Source organism: Macrobrachium nipponense, chromosome 7 (genome assembly GCF_015104395.2).
Source record: "Macrobrachium nipponense isolate FS-2020 chromosome 7, ASM1510439v2, whole genome shotgun sequence".
NCBI classification, from domain to species: domain Eukaryota; kingdom Metazoa; phylum Arthropoda; class Malacostraca; order Decapoda; family Palaemonidae; genus Macrobrachium; species Macrobrachium nipponense.
In genome coordinates this window covers 102,300,950-102,323,300 of record NC_061109.1, presented here as the reverse complement: position 1 = coordinate 102,323,300, position 22,351 = coordinate 102,300,950, and the positions used below count along the sequence as shown (strand labels likewise).

The 22,351-nt window shown below is 36.1% G+C and overlaps 1 protein-coding gene across 1 annotated transcript in view; it reads left to right on the top strand.

Annotated features, from left to right (window-relative positions):
* Positions 1 to 1,410: 1,410 nt before the first annotated feature.
* The window catches only part of LOC135217744 (gamma-aminobutyric acid receptor subunit alpha-2-like), a 208,876-nt gene continuing 187,935 nt past the window's right edge, over positions 1,411 to 22,351 (top strand). Inside the window, exon 1 of the mRNA XM_064253740.1 lies at positions 1,411 to 1,972. Within this exon, the coding sequence (XP_064109810.1) occupies positions 1,887 to 1,972 (86 nt within the window). The 5' untranslated portion in view covers positions 1,411 to 1,886. The remainder of the gene's footprint in view (positions 1,973 to 22,351) is intronic.

The window sequence follows — 22,351 nt, the reverse complement described above, 5'->3', positions numbered from 1 at the left end:
ACACCTTAAATACAGAACAACAGGTGAGTCCATATGGTAACAAGAACACATTAGTCTATGAAGAATTATTGGTAGTCATTAAATTAAAAGAGAAAACAAATAATAGGATAAATATGTACTCTTTTCATAAAACAAAAATAAAAAAGGTCTACAACTTGTAAAGTTTATTTACAAACAACTGCACTTCCATACGCGGGTCGGCAGGAAATAATAGCAAGTTCAAGTTAGAGATGACGAATGTTAATTTGACCAGAGGCAAAAGACAGAGGAAAGGAAATAAGGTCTTTCTAAGGAGAGGAGGAAAGCGCATCAAGGTGAAAAAGCACACATGTAAATGTGTGTGTACCTGAGTGCATTCTGAAACTGATCTGACTCCTGTGAATTAATGTTTCCAGCAAAGGAAATTCATATGACTTACAATGGTTGGAAAGTTAATAATAAGTACCATTTGATTATAAAGAAAACTAAAATAAAAGATGTAACGGTGGCTAGTGCATAGCTAATCATTGTCCGGCTGATGCAACATCCAGACTGGAAGAAACTTTTTGCTGTGGATGTTACCGCTGCTCCTAGAAATAGTCAGTACAGAAAGGCGTGAACGCATTCACAAGATTATACAGAATAACGCCCATAACACAGTTGCGATAACCGTACAGATACAATTATATATATATATATATATATATATATATATATATATATATATATATATATATATATATATATTATAATCACTTTGGAACGTGATTCATTTATCACACATAACAACAGGTGAAAAAAAAAAGAGGCGAGATGTAGGTCCTGACCACTTTCGACTTTATTTCCAATCCAATGACGAAATCCTTCGTCAATGGCTTCTAAATAAAGTCGAAACGGGTCAGGACCCACACCTCGCCTCTTTTTTTTTTTTTCACCTGTGGATATTGTGGGGATATATATATATATATATATATATATATATATATATATATATATATATATCGAGATAGAGGAGAGAGGAGAGGAGAGAGAGAGAGCGAGAGAGAGACTTGCTACTTTGATCAATACAGCTCATTTGTCATCGATATGCAAGAAATTCTGATTTGTTTACGAATTTTTATTTCTCTACCGTAAAATCAATGAAACACATCTTTGATCTTTTGTAAATAAAAGATGCATATCAATGCACTTACTACCTTAAAAAAAACCGACCTTTATGTATACATGGCGTACGCAAGTGCATGGCGACAAGGGAAATGTCGTCAGAAAAAGATACGTCGGAACTCAGACATCATCTCACAAAAAGACCCAAATACAGCAACGGGAAGTAAGTCAAGAGCGACTGGATACCTCGAAAGCGCATGCGTCGGGACTTCACCGGCCCCAACGACTCTTTTCCGAGTTGAACTGTCAGAGACAGTATGGCGGAGCATCTGGCCCGCATCGGTCGTGATTGCCTGTACGCCTCTCGCCCAGAGCGCGGCATCACATGCGCTCTCACGCCACGTGCGCCGCAACTTATCCTTTTCTGATCGAAGAACGTTAGGCAGTCTCGCTAAATTCATACATTTTCTCTTCTTGCTTGAGATTACGGACGCCAGTTTGACATATATGCCAACCATTATTTCATATATGTCGTCACCTTTGACTGCCATTTCCTGGATATGAATCAAAAGTCAACTTACTGCCAATCCAAAAATTAACGCTTGAAGAATTAACAATATAAATAAGATTAAATAATACAGTTCAACTCGGCATACAAATTGTAAAAGAACAGGGGAATTTATTAGAAATGAACAAGCAAATAAGCACCCACTGTACAAGCAGGGGGTTATAATGACAACAGTACACCAATCAGTTCCGAACACTCAAACCCGACAGAACTAAATACAGTAGACTGCTAATTAATGAAGACGAAAATGGGCGGAACTTCCGTACGCTCGAAGCCAGTGCCCCAGTTTCAGCTGCGCCTTCTGCTGTTCTTCTGCTTCAGGTGAGATATCATCATATTCACTGTTGTTAAACTTCTTTATTCATAAATCTTATTTGCAGCTAATAGGAAACTTTGGTAATTATTCCCTCTTACTCTCCGTACTAGTGGCAGTTAGGATACACTGTTTCACTATAAACATTTCAAACTCCATTTCTATCAATGTTGATTCATGAAGCTAAGTACGTTCTAATTTCATCATAAATTACAGGGAAAAAACATTGTATAACAGAATGTACTTTGAATACATGTGTACTGCAGCCTTCATAAAATGAACATAAACGATGTAATCGTGTTATACATACATACATACATATATATATTATATATATATATATATATATATATATATATATATATATATATATATATATACACGCGCGCGCGCGCGCACACACATATATCTATATCTATATATATATATATATATATATATATATATATATATATATATATATATATATACATACACACACACACACACGCGTGCGCGCGCGCACACACACACACACACACAATATATAATATATATATATATATATATATATATATAGATATGTGTGTGTACGAGTGCTAATGCTACTTTCACTTACTAAAATTCTAATCAGGTCAACAGGGCGCAAATGGATTAACATGACCAAGTATGTATTGTGAACGCTACCCGAGTTCTATTTATGAATGTAATTAATATATAAATTCCTATCGAAGTGTTTAAATTCTGTAAGATAACTTATCACCGTTGAGGATTTTATTTTGTAATAAAAAAAATTGCATCTTATAATAAACCATATATATATACATATACAAATACTGATCAAAACTGTATGCTTCTCAATATAAAGATAAAGACATGTAAAAATACTGTGAATGCTATGATAGATGCAAATACAGACAACCCTTTTAATAACAACAGTATTATTGAAAGAGCCGTATTAGTAGTAGTGGATTATATTTTCAACGATTTCGAGATGTCAGTTACGGGTTCCTTATAAAAGAACCATATAACCACCACCACCACCACCTCCTCCTCCTATTACTACTACTACTACCACTGACGTGAAAAGAAATTTACCTGAAAAGTCTTTACGAAATAAGAGTAGGAGTCTTGAGCATGACAAAACTGAGTTCCAATGTCATATCAGATGCACACCAATGAACTCCTTTGAACAAATGATACCTTGATTATTGAACCTGATACTGCAAACGTTTCGGAGACAGAAAAAAAACTGTTTGTTGCTTTTCAACCCGTTTCACATTATTTTATTTATACGAGGGCTTTATAGTTTTTCCCACAGTTTCTGAAGTATTTGCATCGTTATACCATAAACATCTCCCATGAGAATCAGAAAACATTTAACGTACGAGTCAAACTGAAGAATGTGCTCGTAAATTCATAAGAAGGCGTTTCAAGTCTAAGTGAAAAAAAAAAATGAATAACAAAAATGAATTCGTTGAAAATATAAATTAACTAGACCTAAAAATAATTTCATTCAATTCCCTAAATTACTTTAGTTAATTTCATGAAAATTACGTCATATTAACGTCCAAACTGATTCAATTGTTTTAAAGGAAGTCCATAACATATTTCATTTAAGAGCCCTTGATACACAGCTTACAATATAATGCAATGAATCAACGCTAATTTTGAAGTTAAAGAAGCGCCTTTAATATATTTCCTGAAAATTATCTCTTTCTCAGCTTACACAAAGTTCATCCATTGCTACTATTTATCATTACGATCATGAATGATTTTTTGTAACAAATGATTCGTACACCTATTGACTCACTTGACAGTGTTAACAAGTTTTTGGGATATTATTTCCTCATTTTGAAACCTTCCGAGAACTGTTTTCTTTAAGCCAGTATGATTTAATGGGGATCTGGACAACTAACCAGACCTGATTATTATTATTATTATTATTTATTATTATTATTAATTATTATTATTATTATTATTATTAATTATTTATTTTTATTATTATTATTATTATTATTAGGGAAAAACTCTCTATCACGAGAGTATATATAATGTTCTAAAGGGTCCACAATAATACAAAGTGTAAAAAAATCCGTGTATAATTTTGAAGTCTTCAAAATTATACACGGACCTTTTACACTTTGTATTATTGTGGACCCTTTAGAACATTATTATTATTATTATTATTATTATCGCTGCATAATAAGCTGCATCCCTAGTTGTAAAAGCTGGATGCTTCAAGGCCAAGGGCCCCAATACGGAAAGCAAGTGTATTTTAGAAAAGGAAATTTAAAAGTAAAGTATAAAACCACATAAGTGAAATAACACGGAATATACCTAAGGCAAATAAATCAACACAGCCACTATAAAAGTATGTCCACCAAGAATAAACTTCTGAAGTTTCAACGACTCAATTCCAGGGTCAGGAAGCTCATTCCATAATTTGGCCAAAGCAAGATAAAATATCAATAAAAGTGTGTTGTACTGAGCCTCACAAAAGAAAAGGTAAGACTTGTCTACCAAAAACATTCCAGCGTCCTTTTTCGCAGTACTCAATTAAAGAGGTCTGGGTCCTGCAACTCCTATGGTGCTTAGGCATCTCGCCGAGAGGGAAAAGGCGGAAGGAAGGCATGGCAAGTTTCTACAAAACAATTTAAAGTTTCACTAGCATACCATAACTCACATCTGCAAAACAGATCGAGCTAGACCTTTCGTTAGAATTATCCAACTTGATAAACTTCAGAGAATCTGTAATGGTTATTAAATGTTCATAAATATATGAAAATTTCTTAATTAACCCTTTCTCCCTGTAATATTACCGAGTCAATCTGTGTATATTGTATCATAATCACTTCCATTTTTCTTAGATTTACTTGGGTTTCCACCCATCTAAACAAAAACTGCATTCGATTGAGTATATCTGCAAATCTTCTGGTGTTTTGAAGATTAAGTAAACATCATCTGCAGATTCTATATTTGTCAACTTTCTCTCGTTTCGCCAATCCTAAGTTTTTCCTCCACTATTTACTAGACATTCGCTTCACAAGACCTCATCAACATGACCTCTGCATTTAGTTCGTTCGCAGATAATTTAAATTACCTTGAAATACTTACCAGTGATGCCCTAGTGACACAATAACTTCAATTATGTTGGTTCGTAAATGCTGTGAAATACTCCTTCGTGATAAACAAAAGTTACCAGCAGGGGATTATTCAATTTAAACACAACTGCACGATGTGTCAGAACACAAATGTTTGATTTAAGCAATTCCTGCCTTTTCTCAACTAGTTCATCAAGTTGTAAAGAAATATAATTTGGTGTTTTTAATTAGCTGAAATGCAAATAGTTAGATAGATTTATCATATAGAATAAACAACAGGCTAGTAAAATTAATCCATAAAATTTTTTCCCTCAAAATGGAAAAGGTATAACATACAAAATAGAAAAGTATGAACATACAATCAATAACTGGTCAATAAAATTTGTAACACCTCTCTATACCCGCACCTTAAACATAATTTCAGATATTTATGGTTACTTTTATGATCTTCGTAACATAAAAGAATTTTAGTTGACAAGGCATGCGTCCCCTGTCCAGCATTTGGTGTGTAAGTGACTTGATTAATCCTGCTACCGAAATCCGTATGTTATATTTCTTCGCGGAAGTTTTTTCTCGTTTCTACTGGAGACAAAAATGACAGGAGCAGCTCACCTAGTCAGTTGTTATAACACCACCACTTCCTATGCTAATTTCTTGTGAATGGTGACCTCTTTTCTACCGTATTACTTTGACCATTCTTTCGTTCGGCTAAGAAAATTGGCCCTTCGTTCCAGGCGGTCGCGCGAAGCCTTCCAGTTTCCTGCCTTCCGTATAGAGGGAGAGGAGCCCTTTAATGCCCCGATCGTTCATTGGGGCTACTGTTTCTTTCCTTCACTTATTGCCGGAGTCCTATCTGTGTTGGAGGCTTTTCCTGATTCCTATGCGATACTCCTTCATTCAAAACCCGGTTTCCGCTGTCTTCCTTATTAAAACGAGTATAAATTCTTTTAGGAAGCCGATAATGCTTTTCCCTAACAGCTTTGATACTTAATCTCTATCCGTCAATACATTTCATTTGCGTCTTTTTGAAACTAATAATTTCTAGGATTAACGGGTCAACTAATCAGTAAGAAGACATCAGCTTACTCCGCCGAATCTTTTGTCAATAAAAGCACTAAAAACCAAACTAGATTCCAAAAATGACGTTAAAATTGTTGGTTACAAAGAGACGTCACTGAAATGGTTTTTTTCAAAAAGATCAGACAGGAAACCAAGATAGTACAGTCCTAACCACAGGTTATCAGCCGGGGAAAAATATGACTGGTGCCAAGAACCATATTTGTGACTCCTCAGGGAGTCAGGAAATCAAAGTGAAAGGTTTGTCCGTTTCTGAAGAGCCCTGACGCCGGCTGCTTTCTAATTAAAGAGAGCATTTACTTCCTGATGACTGATACTAAAATCATAACCGAATAATTTCATTCGGACACCAAAGCCATTTTCTACGTCGAACTTCCGAATATTTCTTCTGTATGACTGCAATTTTCTTTGGGGAGAGAGAGAGAGAGAGAGAGAGAGAGAGAGAGAGAGAGAGAGAGAGAGAGAGAGAGAGAGAGAGAGAGAGAGAGAGAGAGAGTTAAAAGCTGTTAAATGTTTTAAGTATGTATATCCACAAATACAATCCCTATAACGTCCTAAAACCAACAGAAAAAGGAAAAAAGGAGAATAAATTCCACTGAGATTATGTGAACAACGAGAGCGCATTGGAGAAAAGCATAAAGAAAGGAAATTACAATGAATTGCTTATTGCAAAGGAAATTGACCATGAAATTACGTCAAGCGAAAGTTACGTGAAACCAAAGTTGTTCTTGCATATACCGTGCTGCAAATCTGTTCCTCATGCTTACTGGTTTCATCTCTCGTTACAATGCATGCTGCTGGAACTCATGGAATGAAGACTGCCGTCACTACCGAGTACGGCACGCAAGCATCAAGACATTTTAGCAATAGACATAAGGGACACCGATAATAATAACATCCATATACGGATGCAATTATAATTAGAACTTATTACATGTGTTCGTGAAGAAAACTTACATAATGTATGGGCTACAACAAATACTAACCATTCTATTACATACTTAAATACTGAACTGCGGTAAAAAATACAGCAAAAAATATCCATTTGTTTCATGTATCACAACTGCTAATGATTGTGAAAAGCATTATGAATATGGTTTGTCTTAGTCAATAAGAACCTAAAATACAAAAATTCGCTAAAACTTCAAGAAAACTTTAAAAAGTAAAAGTGGTTCCCACTGATGATAGCAAACACAACTGGAACATTTTTTCATTCTCCATCAGAGAGAGAGAGAGAGAGAGAGAGAATCTCCTCTACACTTCGCACTACAGACGAGGAAAATATTTAGACATTGCATTGATGAGATATTAATGATGCTACCATAATAAACAAACAAAAAAAATACCCATTACGACAGGATTTTTGTTTTCCACTTGATTAACGAATCATACCTAAATAAAATGAATCTAAATTTAACAAAACCAATAACACAAGTACAGAAGTGACCATACAGAACTGTGAAGATAAGGTAAGTATATCTTAGTTTTACCAGACCACTGAGCTGATTAACAGCTCCCCTAGGGCTGGCCCGAAGGATTAGATATTTTTACGTGACTAGGAACCAATTGATTACCTAGTAACGGGACCTACAGCTTATTGTGGGATCCGAACCACATTATATCGAGAAATGAATTTCTATCACCAGAAATAAATTCCTCTGGTTCCGTGTTGGCCGAGCCGAGAATCGAACTCGGACCACTGGATTAGTAGCCGAGAGCGAAATCCATTCGGCCAACATGGAACTAGAACTGTGAAGAAAGCCGTCACCGTTCCTGTTCCTGCCGAAAAAGATATGGGTCAATAATATGATCAGAAAATCCCCGAATGATGAATCTCTGTTCAAAATGACCCAGAACACACCTAAACTACAAGCTTTGTCATCAAATTTGGCTGCTGCTTATGACATAACTCAGATTACTCGGATAGGGCACACTTTGATTGGAAAGATAGAGCGTCACTGTCATTGTCTATGTTCTGCGAGGTCGACACTACAAAACGTGCATTCATGTCAACACGTACGCTCATCAGAATTTCTGAATATAACATATAATTTGGCTAAAGATATTCTTGAGTTTACGCCAAAAAATCTTTGTGACATACAAGAACGTACAATTATAAACACACATACATACATACATATACACTATATGTATGTATGTAAGTATGTGCGTGTACGTATATATCTAATGAAAAACGAGAGGAAGAGCATAAACAAAGTTAGAATTGTCACTGGTCATAGGACTGATGTGTAAGGAAGAAAGTTAAAAAATTTTGCACGAGAGGAAATACAAAGATCTTTAATAGTAAAGTAACGTTGTATGGTGATATTCTACTAACCGAGTATCACGCAATAATTCTGCCTGCTTAGGGACCTGAAGATGATTACGACAGTCTATGAATCAAGTCGGCAAACGCAGACCGCAGGCCTGCCTAGTCCCGACTGCAGCCTTGCCCGTAATCAAATTTCACAGCCCAGGCTGGCATTTACACAGCATCACTTCCATTATGCCCATTACGTAATCAGAGTCTACCTAATTCACTTGGCATGTTTTAGTCAAGCACGCCACAACCCTTGACAATTTCAGTCCTTTATCTAGTCGTCACATCAATCCTATTTCAAAGTCATTCATTTTTCAGAAGAAACTTATATCCCAAGCCCACTGAAACATAAACAGAAAGTACTTCAGCGGGACGTAACCGAGATGAGGATGGTTAGTTGGATGAGCGGAGTAATAAAAAAGGACACGGTTAGAAATGAACATATTAGGGGTACAGTAAAGGTCACTGAAGCATCAAAGAAAGTACACGAGGCAAGGTTAAGTATGGCCACCTGATGAGAAGAGAAAAGCAACACATGGCAAGAGAAGTGATGGACGTGGAGGTGGATGGAACACGAAGGAGAAGAAGACCCAAGACCAGGTGGAGAGATTGCATTAGAGATGATATGAGGGAGAAGGGAGTACGGGAGGAAATGACACAGGACATAGGTAAATAGAAGAAACTCATTAAAAACGGCGACCCCGAATAAGGATAAAGCTGGGAAGAAGAAGAAGTAGAAGAAGACTTCCACGGGATGAAATATTGCTACGCTATTCTGGAAAAAATGAATTTATTTCACTCTAGAATTCAGTGAACAAGATTGTTACATTTCGCAGGAAATCATGATCGCATTTGCCTGTCAAATATCAGTAATTTTTCACAACGCAGTTATTCTACCACACAAGGAGTATGCTCTGAAGCCTTTCTTCTCCTCGTTTTCAATCGTGTGGAACACAATTAAAGGCTATCATTTACCCAGGTAAGGTTCCACAGAGCAGAAAGCACGCAGGTTTAATGGAAGAACTGGCACTAAGAACTATGGCCAAGGTTCCCCATTGACTATCCTTCAAGAATATGGTTAAACATTGTATCTTCCGGTAGTTTCAAATCTTAATTGCCATTTTTTTGAAAAATAAACCACCTTTGCGAGCAATTCCGTTCAATGGATTGAAAAACTGGGAATTTACTGGAACCCAGACAGAGCAATCATCCAACAACGATTCTTGCACACAAAAGAACCCTTATGAACAATACCTAGGTTTCTTGCAGCATTCTGATTAGTTTCGTAATGCAGTGAAAAAAATAAAGCTAAGAAGCAACGGTACCACTTCCAGTCTTCCAGTTTTAGTGCCAAAACGAAAATACCGATTTCTGCAAAGGCAGCTCAATAATGTGCATTAATCTATACCTTCAGACGAAAAGGAAGCAGATGAAGATCAAAACGAATGGCGCTCCTTCCTAAGATATGAGGTTATGCAAATGCCAGAAGACGCCCAAATCTCTTTGATGGATAATCGATACTTTCTATTAACGTAGACTGATCTCTTCAGTTTTCTTCCTATTCAGTTTTCCACCGTGGATTTCTTAACACACCCTCTATCTCTTTTTTTTATACCACTACAGGGAATAACATATACTGACATTTATATCAAAGAGTCATCATCCCAATTTGATCTCCCGGCCTAACCTTTTATTGATGCTTTCATTAATATTTTCCATAGGGATGAATACTGCAAAGGATCTTGTAACTGATGCAAACGAGAAACGTGTAAGGGTACGCGCAGGGGAAAAACGACCAGGGCGAAATGTTTAATCCTAACCTTCCGTTGTTGAATAAATTCTAGAAGAGTTTTTTCCCTCCAGCAAGTTTCCTCCACGATCAATCTTCTTCGAGAAAAAGACGAATAAAAGTCAGTCTGGTCTCCACTAATCAGAAGTCAATCTTTTTTTCCTATTTTTCCGTATAAGAAAGTAATCACAAACAAACTCCAATACAACTCCCCCCCGGCCCACCACCAGCCATCTACCTGATTCTGAGATTAGTCCGGGATATTCTTCTAGCATTTCCGCATAAAAAAATTAAAACAAGTGAATACCACACGTAGGAAGAATTCGATTACAGAGTTGACTTGGAAATCGTACAGACCTAAATTTTACAATGCTTCTCATAAATATTACGCTTTCGGTCGGACAGGGTAAATATTCACTCCCATCTTCTCTCTTATACCTCGCAATATGTTGCTTAAAGTTAAACGGCAATCAAAACGTTGTGATGATGCAAATGTATTTTATTCCTTACTGGTTTCTTAACACGAAGACAGTAATAAGACGTCGATATTACATCTGATCTCAAGGCAGCTCTATTAAGTTTCGTTGCGATTAATCTGAATTCAAAAGAATCGTGTTCTACTAATTTTCAATAATACCTAGTCATTTCCATTCCCATAAGTGCCAAACCGAAAAGTATTATTTCTAAAATAATTTTACTTACAAAATGATACCATTATTTTAATTTTGATTAGCAGCAATACAAATACAAACATCATTAAAATAATGTTTTTGGCCAGAACATCATTAAGCACTCTTTCATCAAACTGAAATAAAATACCAAATTGAATGATTTCCTGTGCAACTTTTCACGCCTTCCGCGTACTGTAACATTCCAGGACAAGATTTTGAAGGTATGAAAAAAGTCTTGGTAAGGAGATATCCAGTAGCTGCCCCAACGTGATGCTTCCCGTTAGAGCACTAGTAAGCTCTCCGCCGTTGACGACATCAGAATGTGTACTAGTCTTCACAGACAAGGGGCCAACTGGAAGCATTTTGAATTCGTAAAAACTGAAGAATGAAGAGTTGTTACGGGTGCGATCGAGGAATTGAGTTTTTATTTTCACATTACGACTCGGAAAATTAAGGAAACCTCGTATATTAATAAAAGGAAAAGTCCATCAGCTTTGATATCTCGATACAAACTACACCAACACTGCCTGCCATTCCAAATGATGAAAAGCCTCTTTTAATTAGCATACTACGGTTTTTTTATTTCTTCTATTATCAATTGGGATTACCTCAAAGACTTGATTAACACCTTGGTCATTTTGTTCAGATTCGGCATTAGGTCTCCATCAACTTCATTTTATCTGCTTACATATTTCTTACATCTGGGAGAGATTGAGACTCATGTCCAATAATTTAAGCAGCCGCACACACAGTACTTGAAAAGTAAAAATCGTCCGCATATGAAATTCCATCACCGCAAATGGCCTTCCATTCTGTCCTAAACTCTACTATAAAGACAACAAGGGCAAATATACTCTGTTCCCAACCACCCTAAAAAAATTAATCATAATAACTGCAGCGTGTCATGTTCCTAAGATCTAGATAACAGAGCGAAGACGAATTAAATTCCTACAAAATTCAACGTCTCATAACAGCAAGATAATTTTGGTAAAAAATAAATAGTTACGTAACATTCATATTCACATGCTTTTTAATGATTCACAAACATAAAACAAACTGCATCCATTAAAAGAAGACATAGAAAACACACCAAAACTAGGTAGAGATATGCTTTAACCCGATCTCTATTGGCTACATTTGCTAAATACTTAATTCCTACATACTTGCTTTCCCCAAGGAAGTAAGCATCTTTTCTTCCTAAACCCTATATAATCTAAAGTAAGACGTGAAGTCATCCGGATATAAAACAACTACATATTATATTTCATATTTTTCATCCAACCTCAATTTACATAATTAAATTAGCATATTCGTCCATAAATGTTATGTGGGGAATTAGAATTGACAAAATAATCATTAAAAGAGGGTTTAATGCTTTATAACAACCATTATGACTACGCTTTAACGACGAATAACGACACATTTCCTCCCACATTCAAGACAATTTACTGTATAAAAAATCACCTCACCAAACAAATGTCTAAGAAAAAATAAAAGTATTAAGCCCTTTTGAAACACCTGTCTAAAGTAAGTGAAAATCAGTAGACCAGTGTCCGAAGAGCGACTGCACATTAGGTACAAAACTCACTCATCGTGAAATACGCCACATCCCCGGATAAGGGGCATCTTCAGAACGCATAAAAGCCACCACAAGAGAGAGAGAGAGAGAGAGAGAGAGAGAGAGAGAGAGAGAGAGAGAGAGAGAGAGAGAGAGAGAGAGAGAGAGAGAGAGAGAGAGAGACTTCTGGCAATGAACCAACCTCGTTAAAAGATAACCCGACCAATAATGTTAAAAGGGCGAGCCTAATATTCATCAGACAATTACCAATATTTTCTTTTGGTAATCTAATGGCCTATAATCATCATTTATTATCCCAACTTTTTTCAGCTCGACAAATCAAGTCTATCAACATCCTGTCTCATTAGATGTTTTGAAATCTTATAATCGCACAAATATAGAGTAGCAAATTAACTTTACACTGACTAGATGACGATATATAGTAAAAAAATTTATTAAAGCTACCGATTGGTAATGGTGTATTCCAGATGAACCTTATAAATAGTCTACGAGATTATTTGATTAGTTAGAAATGAAAGTAACTACTGAATTCTTGTTTTAAAATTAACAGGAATAATCCGTTCGCGGGAAATCTTCAGCCAGTGATCGGGTTGCCAGTCTAAACCTGTTTTGTCGACAAGTGTAGTAATCAAACAAACCAAACCAGACACTGGTACCAGTCGATTAATCACAAACTGACTGACCAGGTATGTATATGAAGACGATGGTAGTCTGATGTGGAAAAACTCTGCAAAGGCGACCATTCACGATTCAGCAGTTGGAAAGGATGAACATGATAGGGCCAATGACTTTCATCAATATACAAACATTTTTGTGCGCACACTTACTTACAACGGACGTCATGTTTTCCCACTATTATGATACTTCACGTTGTTGAGCAGTAAATGTCCTTTGGCTTCAACTAAATTCGGTAATGGCAAGGGAAAGTAATAAGCTGCATTTACTATTATAATCTTTAAAAGCACTTCACTAATAAAGCCAGTCATAGCGGGAAAAAAAAAAATTATTCACACTTCACATGTGAAATCTAGTTCTCTCTTATTAACTTGGCGCTCCAAAATCGCAATAAAGTCATTTATAACCTATTTCTATATATTTAATCATCATCATCATCAAGAAGTTCCTCATTATAGTTGATATACCCAGTTAAGTACTCCACGTACTTAGTTGAGGTAAAGCTTTTAACACCTAATTATAAAGAACAAAGGACTAAGAATATAATGCAAAAGTAGAACTTCTCTCATAAAATGTTATTTCTTTCCTGATTTCCTTTTCTTGCAATATACGTACATACGTCAAGCGACAGCGAAGTCCACAGTCTCTCGCTGAAAAGAGGTAGTGAAAAGTGGACACCAAACGCCGTAGATTTCTTCAGCATAACCACGTATAGGTTTCATATCGATTGTACTATTTTACCTCGGTAACTCCTATAGCCTCATCTGTTTTTATATGTTTTTTTTTTTTAATGTGATCCTGTTATTATTTGCGTTGCAACCACCATGACCGTCATCGCAGAAATTAAATTACTTGCCTGTATAATTAACATTGGAAATAAATAATAAGGATTATTCTTAAAGAAAAGAACGTTTTTTTCCGCAACTTCAAATATAGCCTTATCTTGTAAGCGACTGTGAGCTAGTGTTTTCAGTCTATTTGCTCCTCCCTCTCAAAAATTTACTGATTATCATAGCACCTAATCTGATTATTTTCACATCCACAAATGCCTAAATTCATAATAACCATACAAAATGCAATTACAAGAGCATCGACACAAAAAAAAAAAAAAAAAACATATAGCATAATCTTTATCAAGAATTTCAAATGACTGCGATAAAGCCTTTTGTTATCCAGAATATGATAACGATGCGGTTGTTCTAATATCACAGCAAAACTCTTTAGGCAACTGGTAACATGTAGCTTCTGGATGACCCAGACTCTATACTCTTGTTTTTTTTCATTTGTCCATCCGCCTGTGGTGTTTTTGTATGGTAACACTGCGTCCCGGGCTTTAGATAGTTACGCCATTTGTAAGTTTTAGGCAAATAAAAGGATATCTGGGTGTACATTTGCAACTGAAAAGTGTTTTAATAATTTACTGTATGCGAATTACACCGTTAATATTCGAAATAGGATATTATTATAATCGTTGAATGTAAGCTAAATGTAACTATCTAAATCCCGGGTCGCAGTGTTACCATACAAAAACACCACAGGCGGATGGACAGATGAAAAAAAACAGAGTATAGTCTTCAATCGTTCTGCCACCTCAACAGCCAGGCGACAGAAAAACAATTACAGCACCTAATTTCATCCAAGCAACCGTATATTCCATACTATATAGGCACATGAAATACCAGTATCAAACATTTATACCATTAACGGACTGATGCAACAACCACCGTAATTTTAGAATATAAAATTTCTCTGGGAACACTACAATGATACCCAAAAAACACCTACCAGTCCAACTGCACGCAATCGTAAATACTTTTCTGGATAGCAAGTCATAAGACCATTTCATATTTTCAATATCAGTCATTTTGAGATTTCTGATCACCTATGAAAATGAGATGACAGCATTATAAAAAAAAAAAGACAAATAAATGATAATAAGGTCCCTCGTGAGGTTGCTACCAATGGTATGTTTTGACGTTTAAAGAAAATGGAAATTTTGGAGCAAATAAATAAAAATAATTACGATGCAAGTCTCAGCAAGGCACGATGACAACTTTTGGATCCAAGATGTTCTATCGATAAATGTGAATTTTAAATTGCCAGAAATACAGATCGTTGCATTCAGCAATGTCTCGTAATCATCTAAATGCATAATCACTGGAACAGCAACTCAATTTTAGACAAGAAACTGGATGGACAGAACTCAGGAAGTATCATGACGGTAGAGATTAAATTCCACAATGATAATTTATAATTTATTTTATTCCAGATTATTTCTGATTTTCATAAAAAATAATCAATGAGAAACACTGAGAGGAAAAAAAGAAAGAGAGTATTCGATACCTCCTATTACGTGACGCCAGAAAACAATGAGGGTATTTAGGCACAAAAGGGAGTATCCTCAGTTTTGTCTAATAGAGAAAACGCTTAATTGTTGTATTCGAACCATGTCTTAATGAATGTGCGTTACCTTATCCAGGATCCTTCAAAATTAATCCTGGGCTGGAATGTTTAAGGACCGACTGGAATTCTCTCTATTTCTGGAATCCGACCATTGATCCCCATGATCTTGCTTCCAGGAAACAATTATCTTAGGTTCCTTTGTTCAAGTGAGTTAGTTTCCACTGGGAATTTTCGAGAACGTCAAGGTGTCGCTGATGTGACGCGGACCACCAGGAAAGGAACAACATTCTTGAATGTGAAAAGGCACCGCGCTACATCAAAATGAAAACGAATGACACTTGTGCACTGCTACGCCACATCCACAATCATGATGGAATTTGCAGCAGCTCGAACGTTAATGCAGTCAATGAGACATTCATATACAGTGGTCAAAGAAAATTGGCCTCGTCCTCTTTTTAAATTAAAAACTATTTACTTGAAATCATGACAGAAAAAAAGAAGCAGAAGGCTACGCAGTTTCGTGGAAGAGAGAGAGAGGAGAGAGAGAGAGAGAGAGATAGAGAGAGAGAGAGAGAGAGAGAGAGAGAGAGAGAGAGAGAGAGAGAGAGAGAGAGAGAGAGAGAGAGAGAGAGAGAGAGAGAGAGAGAGAGGTGATTTCTCAATCCAAAACAGGAATCTTTTGGAAGCATCAATATAGCAGTTTAGGAAGTCCAGAAATCAGCGGAGTGAAATACGGGAAGCCAGCATTTCTGGAGGATGGTGGAATAAGTGGATGATTCTACCAAATGACGACGACGCGGCACACCCAGCATGATGGGAAGCCCACGCCTAAGATACCCTTCTTCGGACGGTGGAAAGAAAAAAGCTGAGATGTGCTATTTTTCAAACTTCATTTCGCCTCGAAGCGTTTTTTTTCCCTTGGCAACTCCACAACATTCTTATTCTTCACTTTTTAAAGATTAATAACAATTTTCTCAAATTGCTAAAGGCTGAAGATTTTCTCCTTTTATTCGATTTGTTATCTAGTGACAAGTTTACAACATTACTATTCTTCACTTTAATTACCTATTGGTAAAAAAAATTCTCAAGCCCTTAAGGCTGAAGATTTTCACACTCAATGACAAGTACTTTATAAAGCCGATCCCTGTAACCCTTTCATCATATTTCAGCACTCCCATCTAACTAACTTCGTATTCATAAGATTTTTACTTTTTCAGCTGCACTCAGGATTACTATTTGTATCCGGTGACCTTTCTTTTATAAAGGAAAAGTTTTAATAATATACAACGATTTCAATTCAACTATTTTAAGCAGTTTCAAGTACTAAGCTTTGATGTAAAACTACAGTAACAAGATGAAACGAATTCAATCCATTTCTGGAGTTAATATTGGGTCGATAGGAATTCCCACTAACAAACCGTAAGGCAGAAAATGTTACTCATTCTGGATGTTCTTTCATTCCAGATGAATCTACTTATATTTACATAAATTTGTTTTTTAATAATTATTCCAAATGACATACACAATACTGTAAACATCTAACCGGTATCCACTTGAATGCACTTAGAGCCACCAGTCGGAGCAAGACCTGTGAAGACTGCACATCCCCTCTTTTATCTCTGATCATAAAATTAGACTAATCGTAGGTTAACATGGTACTACAGAGTTCAAACACATCAAGAAAGGTTTTTTATTAATAGCTATCGGAACTCTGATTCCATCTCATCTTAACGTGTAATAATCAGTATTCAAAGCATGATCAGAGGAACCAGACAGATGGAAGAAACCAACAAATGAAGGAAACAACAAGTACGACAAACGCCGAGATCGCCTATGAACACATTAAATGTGCTACTGTTCACAGAATACAGAGATTCCTTCTCATGTACAAAGTTTCTAAACTGGCTAAGAAAAAAGTACACGATAAAGAATCACAATGAAACAGAAAACTCGGCCACTGAATCATTATTTTCTTTTTCTGCCAATTCAACCAAAATCAAAACATTACTTACTTGAAAAAATTAACAAGAACAAAGACAGGCTTTAACACTAAATTAATATACCATAAATTTCCAATTGTCGCCTGAATCCCGTTCTCTGGTGATCACTCAACAGGACTTAGATAACAGCGTTTTACTATAAGAGAGATCTCATTCAGATTCCCTGAAATACTTTCTTTACCAGAGATGAGTAATGAACACTGCCGTGAAAAGAGCTCGAAAAGCCGAATGCTCACTGAAGAGGTAGATGTTAATGTTTTCTTTAAGTAATAGTATGAAAGATGGAGGTTTGTTTATAGTCAATAAATTCACCGAAAGCCTGTCGGTGTAACTCAAGTGCAAATGTGAAGCTTCCAAGCAGCAAAACAGTACACCTACTAGTTTGCTTACATTATGCAACGATTAAAAAATTCAAGATCAATAATGTATCTTGCAATAACACCTGTTCAACTTTGTTTCTAAGAGTGCAAGACAATGTCAACAGATAGTTATCATATCAATACTCATTTCATTTTCGCAGTAATATACTTTGTACCGATTTCATTGGTCCTTGTTAAACTTTGCTGAATGTAATAAAACTGCATCTTCAACAAACTTTGTTTTTGCGTTCGATATGTTAATGTATCGATATGTTAATGTCATATATGCGCGCACACAATACATTCATTCATCCGAATATACATTATATATACATATATGTATTATATTACATTATATACATTATACATACATCTATATGTATAAAAATGGATGCATGCATATGTGTGTGTATGTACCACATACACTATAAACGCACTGAGCAATATCAACCAAAATAGGCATATATATGACTTGCCATCTGGGTAAAAATACTCCAGCACCTATGAGGGGGGGGGGGGGGGGGTGTGTCAAGGGTGTGGAAAAGGGGGGGAAACATAAAAATAACTAAAAACGATAGATATTACTGTCTAATCCATAGTTTTCCAGGTTGCTGATATGAATAGTGACACTCCTGAAGCCCATCAAGTCCAAGTTCAGCCCTGATAGGGAGGGAGGTGAGAAGGGATGGGAAAGAGGTAACAAGTAACAAGACTGAAGATGACAGATATTAGTGTTTAAACAATAGTTTTCGAGGTCACCGAGATGAATAGCAGAACTCCCAATGCCCTTCAAGGCCAACGATAGGGATGGGGGTGAGAAGTGGTGAAATACTAAATGTCAAAAATGCTGGGCAATGTAACTGAGGCAACTATCTTAACAATAGAGAGAGAGAGAAAGAGAGAGACAGAGTTTATTGGTTGTCAATCAGTTTTCCCGGGAAGCGCCGGGTTGGTCAACTAGTGTGTGTGATATATAATATTTATTATTATTATAATATTATATATTATATTATATATAGATATATATATATATATATATATATATTCCTATATATATATATATATATATATATATAACTGTGCTGCACTGTCTCAGATTTACAACTTCAGAATATAGGGTGGATTTTGGGGTTAGAATGCAGTGCATCTTGTTAACCAGCCTTGTGTGTATGTGTGTGTGTGTGGCTAAAAACCCCTAACTCTGTCAGCATCCGAGATCAACCCTCCCGTCCCTCATAATTTGAAGGATCGTGACATCACGGTATTCAAAACAGGTGGGCAAAAGAGCAGTAATGTGTAGCCCGTGACTCGCGGCTTCTCCTTTCCCTGAGAGCTAAGCCCCTGGCGGTCCCTTGATTTCCTTAGGGACGTCGGGTGGAAAAATGTCAGTGATGGAAAGTTGGAAGAGGGGATGGGAAGCGGAGGGAGGGGGGGGGGGGTGGGGGGGAGGAGAGGGAAGGTTCAGAGGTTTCCGTCGTGAGGACATCCGGGAAACGTCTGCCTCTGCCTTTTCGGTGCCGCCTTTGAAGACCGCTGGATATCCCCGCGACCCGGTGTCCATTCCAGATAATCTATTGGCATGGAATTGGCTTCAGGTCAAAGGTACGCCGAGGAAAAAATCATTCTTTTCGCATCAGAAAATAAGACGCCGACTTGAATGAAAAGGTCGAGTCAAGGGTTGCTCGGTAGATTACATTCATTGCAGCTACTGAATTATATAATTATTAATAATGTTGCATATAACGAACCACAGTTTTCGGGTTGTGCATTGCACTACTTATTTGCACATTTTTTCATGTGTTGCTCATTTCCAACAAACAATTTTGATATATCTGAGTGTATCTTCAATAGCAATAATGATTTCATCTTGGTTATTATGAAGGAAAACTTAAATTAAGACTTCACTAACTTCAAACCAACACTGAAACTGTCAATAAGATAGAGAAGAATGTTTTTGTTAAGGAAAACGGTTTAATGAAAAAAAAATGAAAAAAAAAAATTATATATATATATATATATATATATATATTATATATATTACTATATATACACATTAATATTACAATTTTTAAAAGTAAATTGGGGGAATCTTAATTTTACGATAAACTAATTTTTTAGTTTTACTGAACATGGCGGAGGATAAAACTAGCCTAGCCACAAAATCTGCAAAAACTTAAACAAAATTACGCTTTCATCACAGAATGTCTTTTGCATTAGCTTTACACTAAACTAGTCAACAAATACTCCAAAAACAAATATGCTATTGTCGTTCCACACCAATTTAATATTTATAAATATTTATAACTTTGTGTGGGCAAGTGTATTCGCTTTCCTATGAAAGAAACAAAAGAAATGAAATAAAATAAAATAGCAACACCAGCATCATGTAGGATCTATTTACATGATCTCTCTCTCTCCTCTCTACTCTCTTCTCGGTTCTCTCTCCTCGGGTAATCCTCTCGTTCTCGCATCTCTCGTCTTCCTCTCTTTGTGTCTACCGCTTACGTTATGAAAAGCACCAAGGTGACGACGAAATCCTGAGGAGAAGAGCCAAAGTCCCCTCAAGCACGTTCTACCGTTTTGAATCGATCTTGTAGCACACAGGGTTTCTGGATTAAGAGCTCCAGAATGATGTGTCATCCTTTTTCACCTACTTCAGTTCACTGGTTGATGCACCATGAAATCAATCTGGAAGGAAGCTCATTAAAACGCAACATAAAGTAGGACGAGATTTGTGACCTTTAGCCACGAAACCACAAAAATACCGGAAAGGTGTTGAATAAGAAAGTAGTGCAACATTTCTTACTTAACGCATTCGCTTGCCAAAAAGTTCCAAAGAAGAAGCATACAACACTCGGGCAATTTATATATAAAAAAATTTACCCAGAAAAAAATCAACATCTGATACTTATAATTCTATTCAACAGGTTTAAGAAGCACAAACAATAAAATTGAAGGAGCAAACTAAATACTCTTTCTTCCGCTCAACCTACATACAATACAAAACTCGATGCGTGTATGAGAAGAAAAGTAACCTTTGCTCGATAAACTTCTATCCCAGTCATTTAAAAAATCATATTAAAAAACACATTAAGGAAATGAGTGATAAATCCTTCGTTATTACAAACCTAATTGCATTTTGTAACTATTTTTACGAATGTCATTCATGTCATCTAACTAATTTGGTACCGAATTAAGCTTGCCAAACGCAATGAATATGTTGCTGTAAAGCAGCATACCATCAGTTATCTATTACTTGAGCTAGCTCCTCCTTTATATTAGTGATAATCGTCCAATATCCTCTTGTCTCCATTTGCTGTTAACTTGAAAGTCTGACATCTTCCATTTTTGTTTTGTTAATTCTTCCAGTATCTTCAATGGTCAACACACGATCTCAAATTGGTCTTTGTGCCACCTAAGACCTTCAACGTTTTTTATTAAAAACCAATTAAACTTGACTTTTCAATTATAATTTCCGCAATAAAAGTCTTCAGCTATTTTATTCATTTGACCACATTCACCTGTAACTTCAAGTCAGTTGACTTTTATACGTATAAACATTCTGACAGATTTGATGGCAAATTTGCCTGATCTTGATCACGGATGTACTGAAGTCACCAAGCCTCCTCTTCCTTTGTTATGAAAATTATATCAATTGTATTTATTTAGTGATTATCTTTTTTTGGACTCACCTTTGAAGAAATCATCTTAAGACAAGTTACATTCTAAAATATGTCACATCGTTAGCTGCTTCCTTCCTTCAACTTTCAAGCTTTGTAATGTGATACCTGCTGTTGGTCTTCCTGCTTTCCTACCTTCTCCTATGGCTATAAGACCTTTCAAGGCTGAACCAGACTCGGGCATTACCATAGCCCTCCAGTCATCTATAGTAGTATACATCTAAAATCAACCGATTTACAACTTCCGCGATGCCTAGAAGGGTCAACGTAAATATTCTTTCAATCAACGACTACTAAGCTCATTATCTGGAGAACTTCTTATCTGAATAAAGTGGTTTAAACAGCCCGGCTCCACTCCAACCATTCAACTGCACTTCATCAAAAACAAACTAAGATGTCATTGCACATATAACTGAAAAAAAATTATTTACGTTTGAATATGGAATATAATTTTACAAATTCCCTCCGTGATCTTATCCCATTTCATTTTCTTGCAAATAAATTAGTTTGAGCTTCGATAAGCATCTACTACTACCGAGTACTTCCAATAACATATGTTGATTTTTTAATTCACTAAGAGTACCATACCAATTATGTCAAGGTTAATTTTCGTTTAGCGAGAAAATTGGAAAATAATTTCGGTCTCACGAGTGTGCACGATTCTGTCATTCAACGACTAGGAAAGCGAAATCCTGCTCAGTGGGCGAAGACGACCCATTTCTTGTTTGTTTGTTTGTTTGTTTGATGCTTT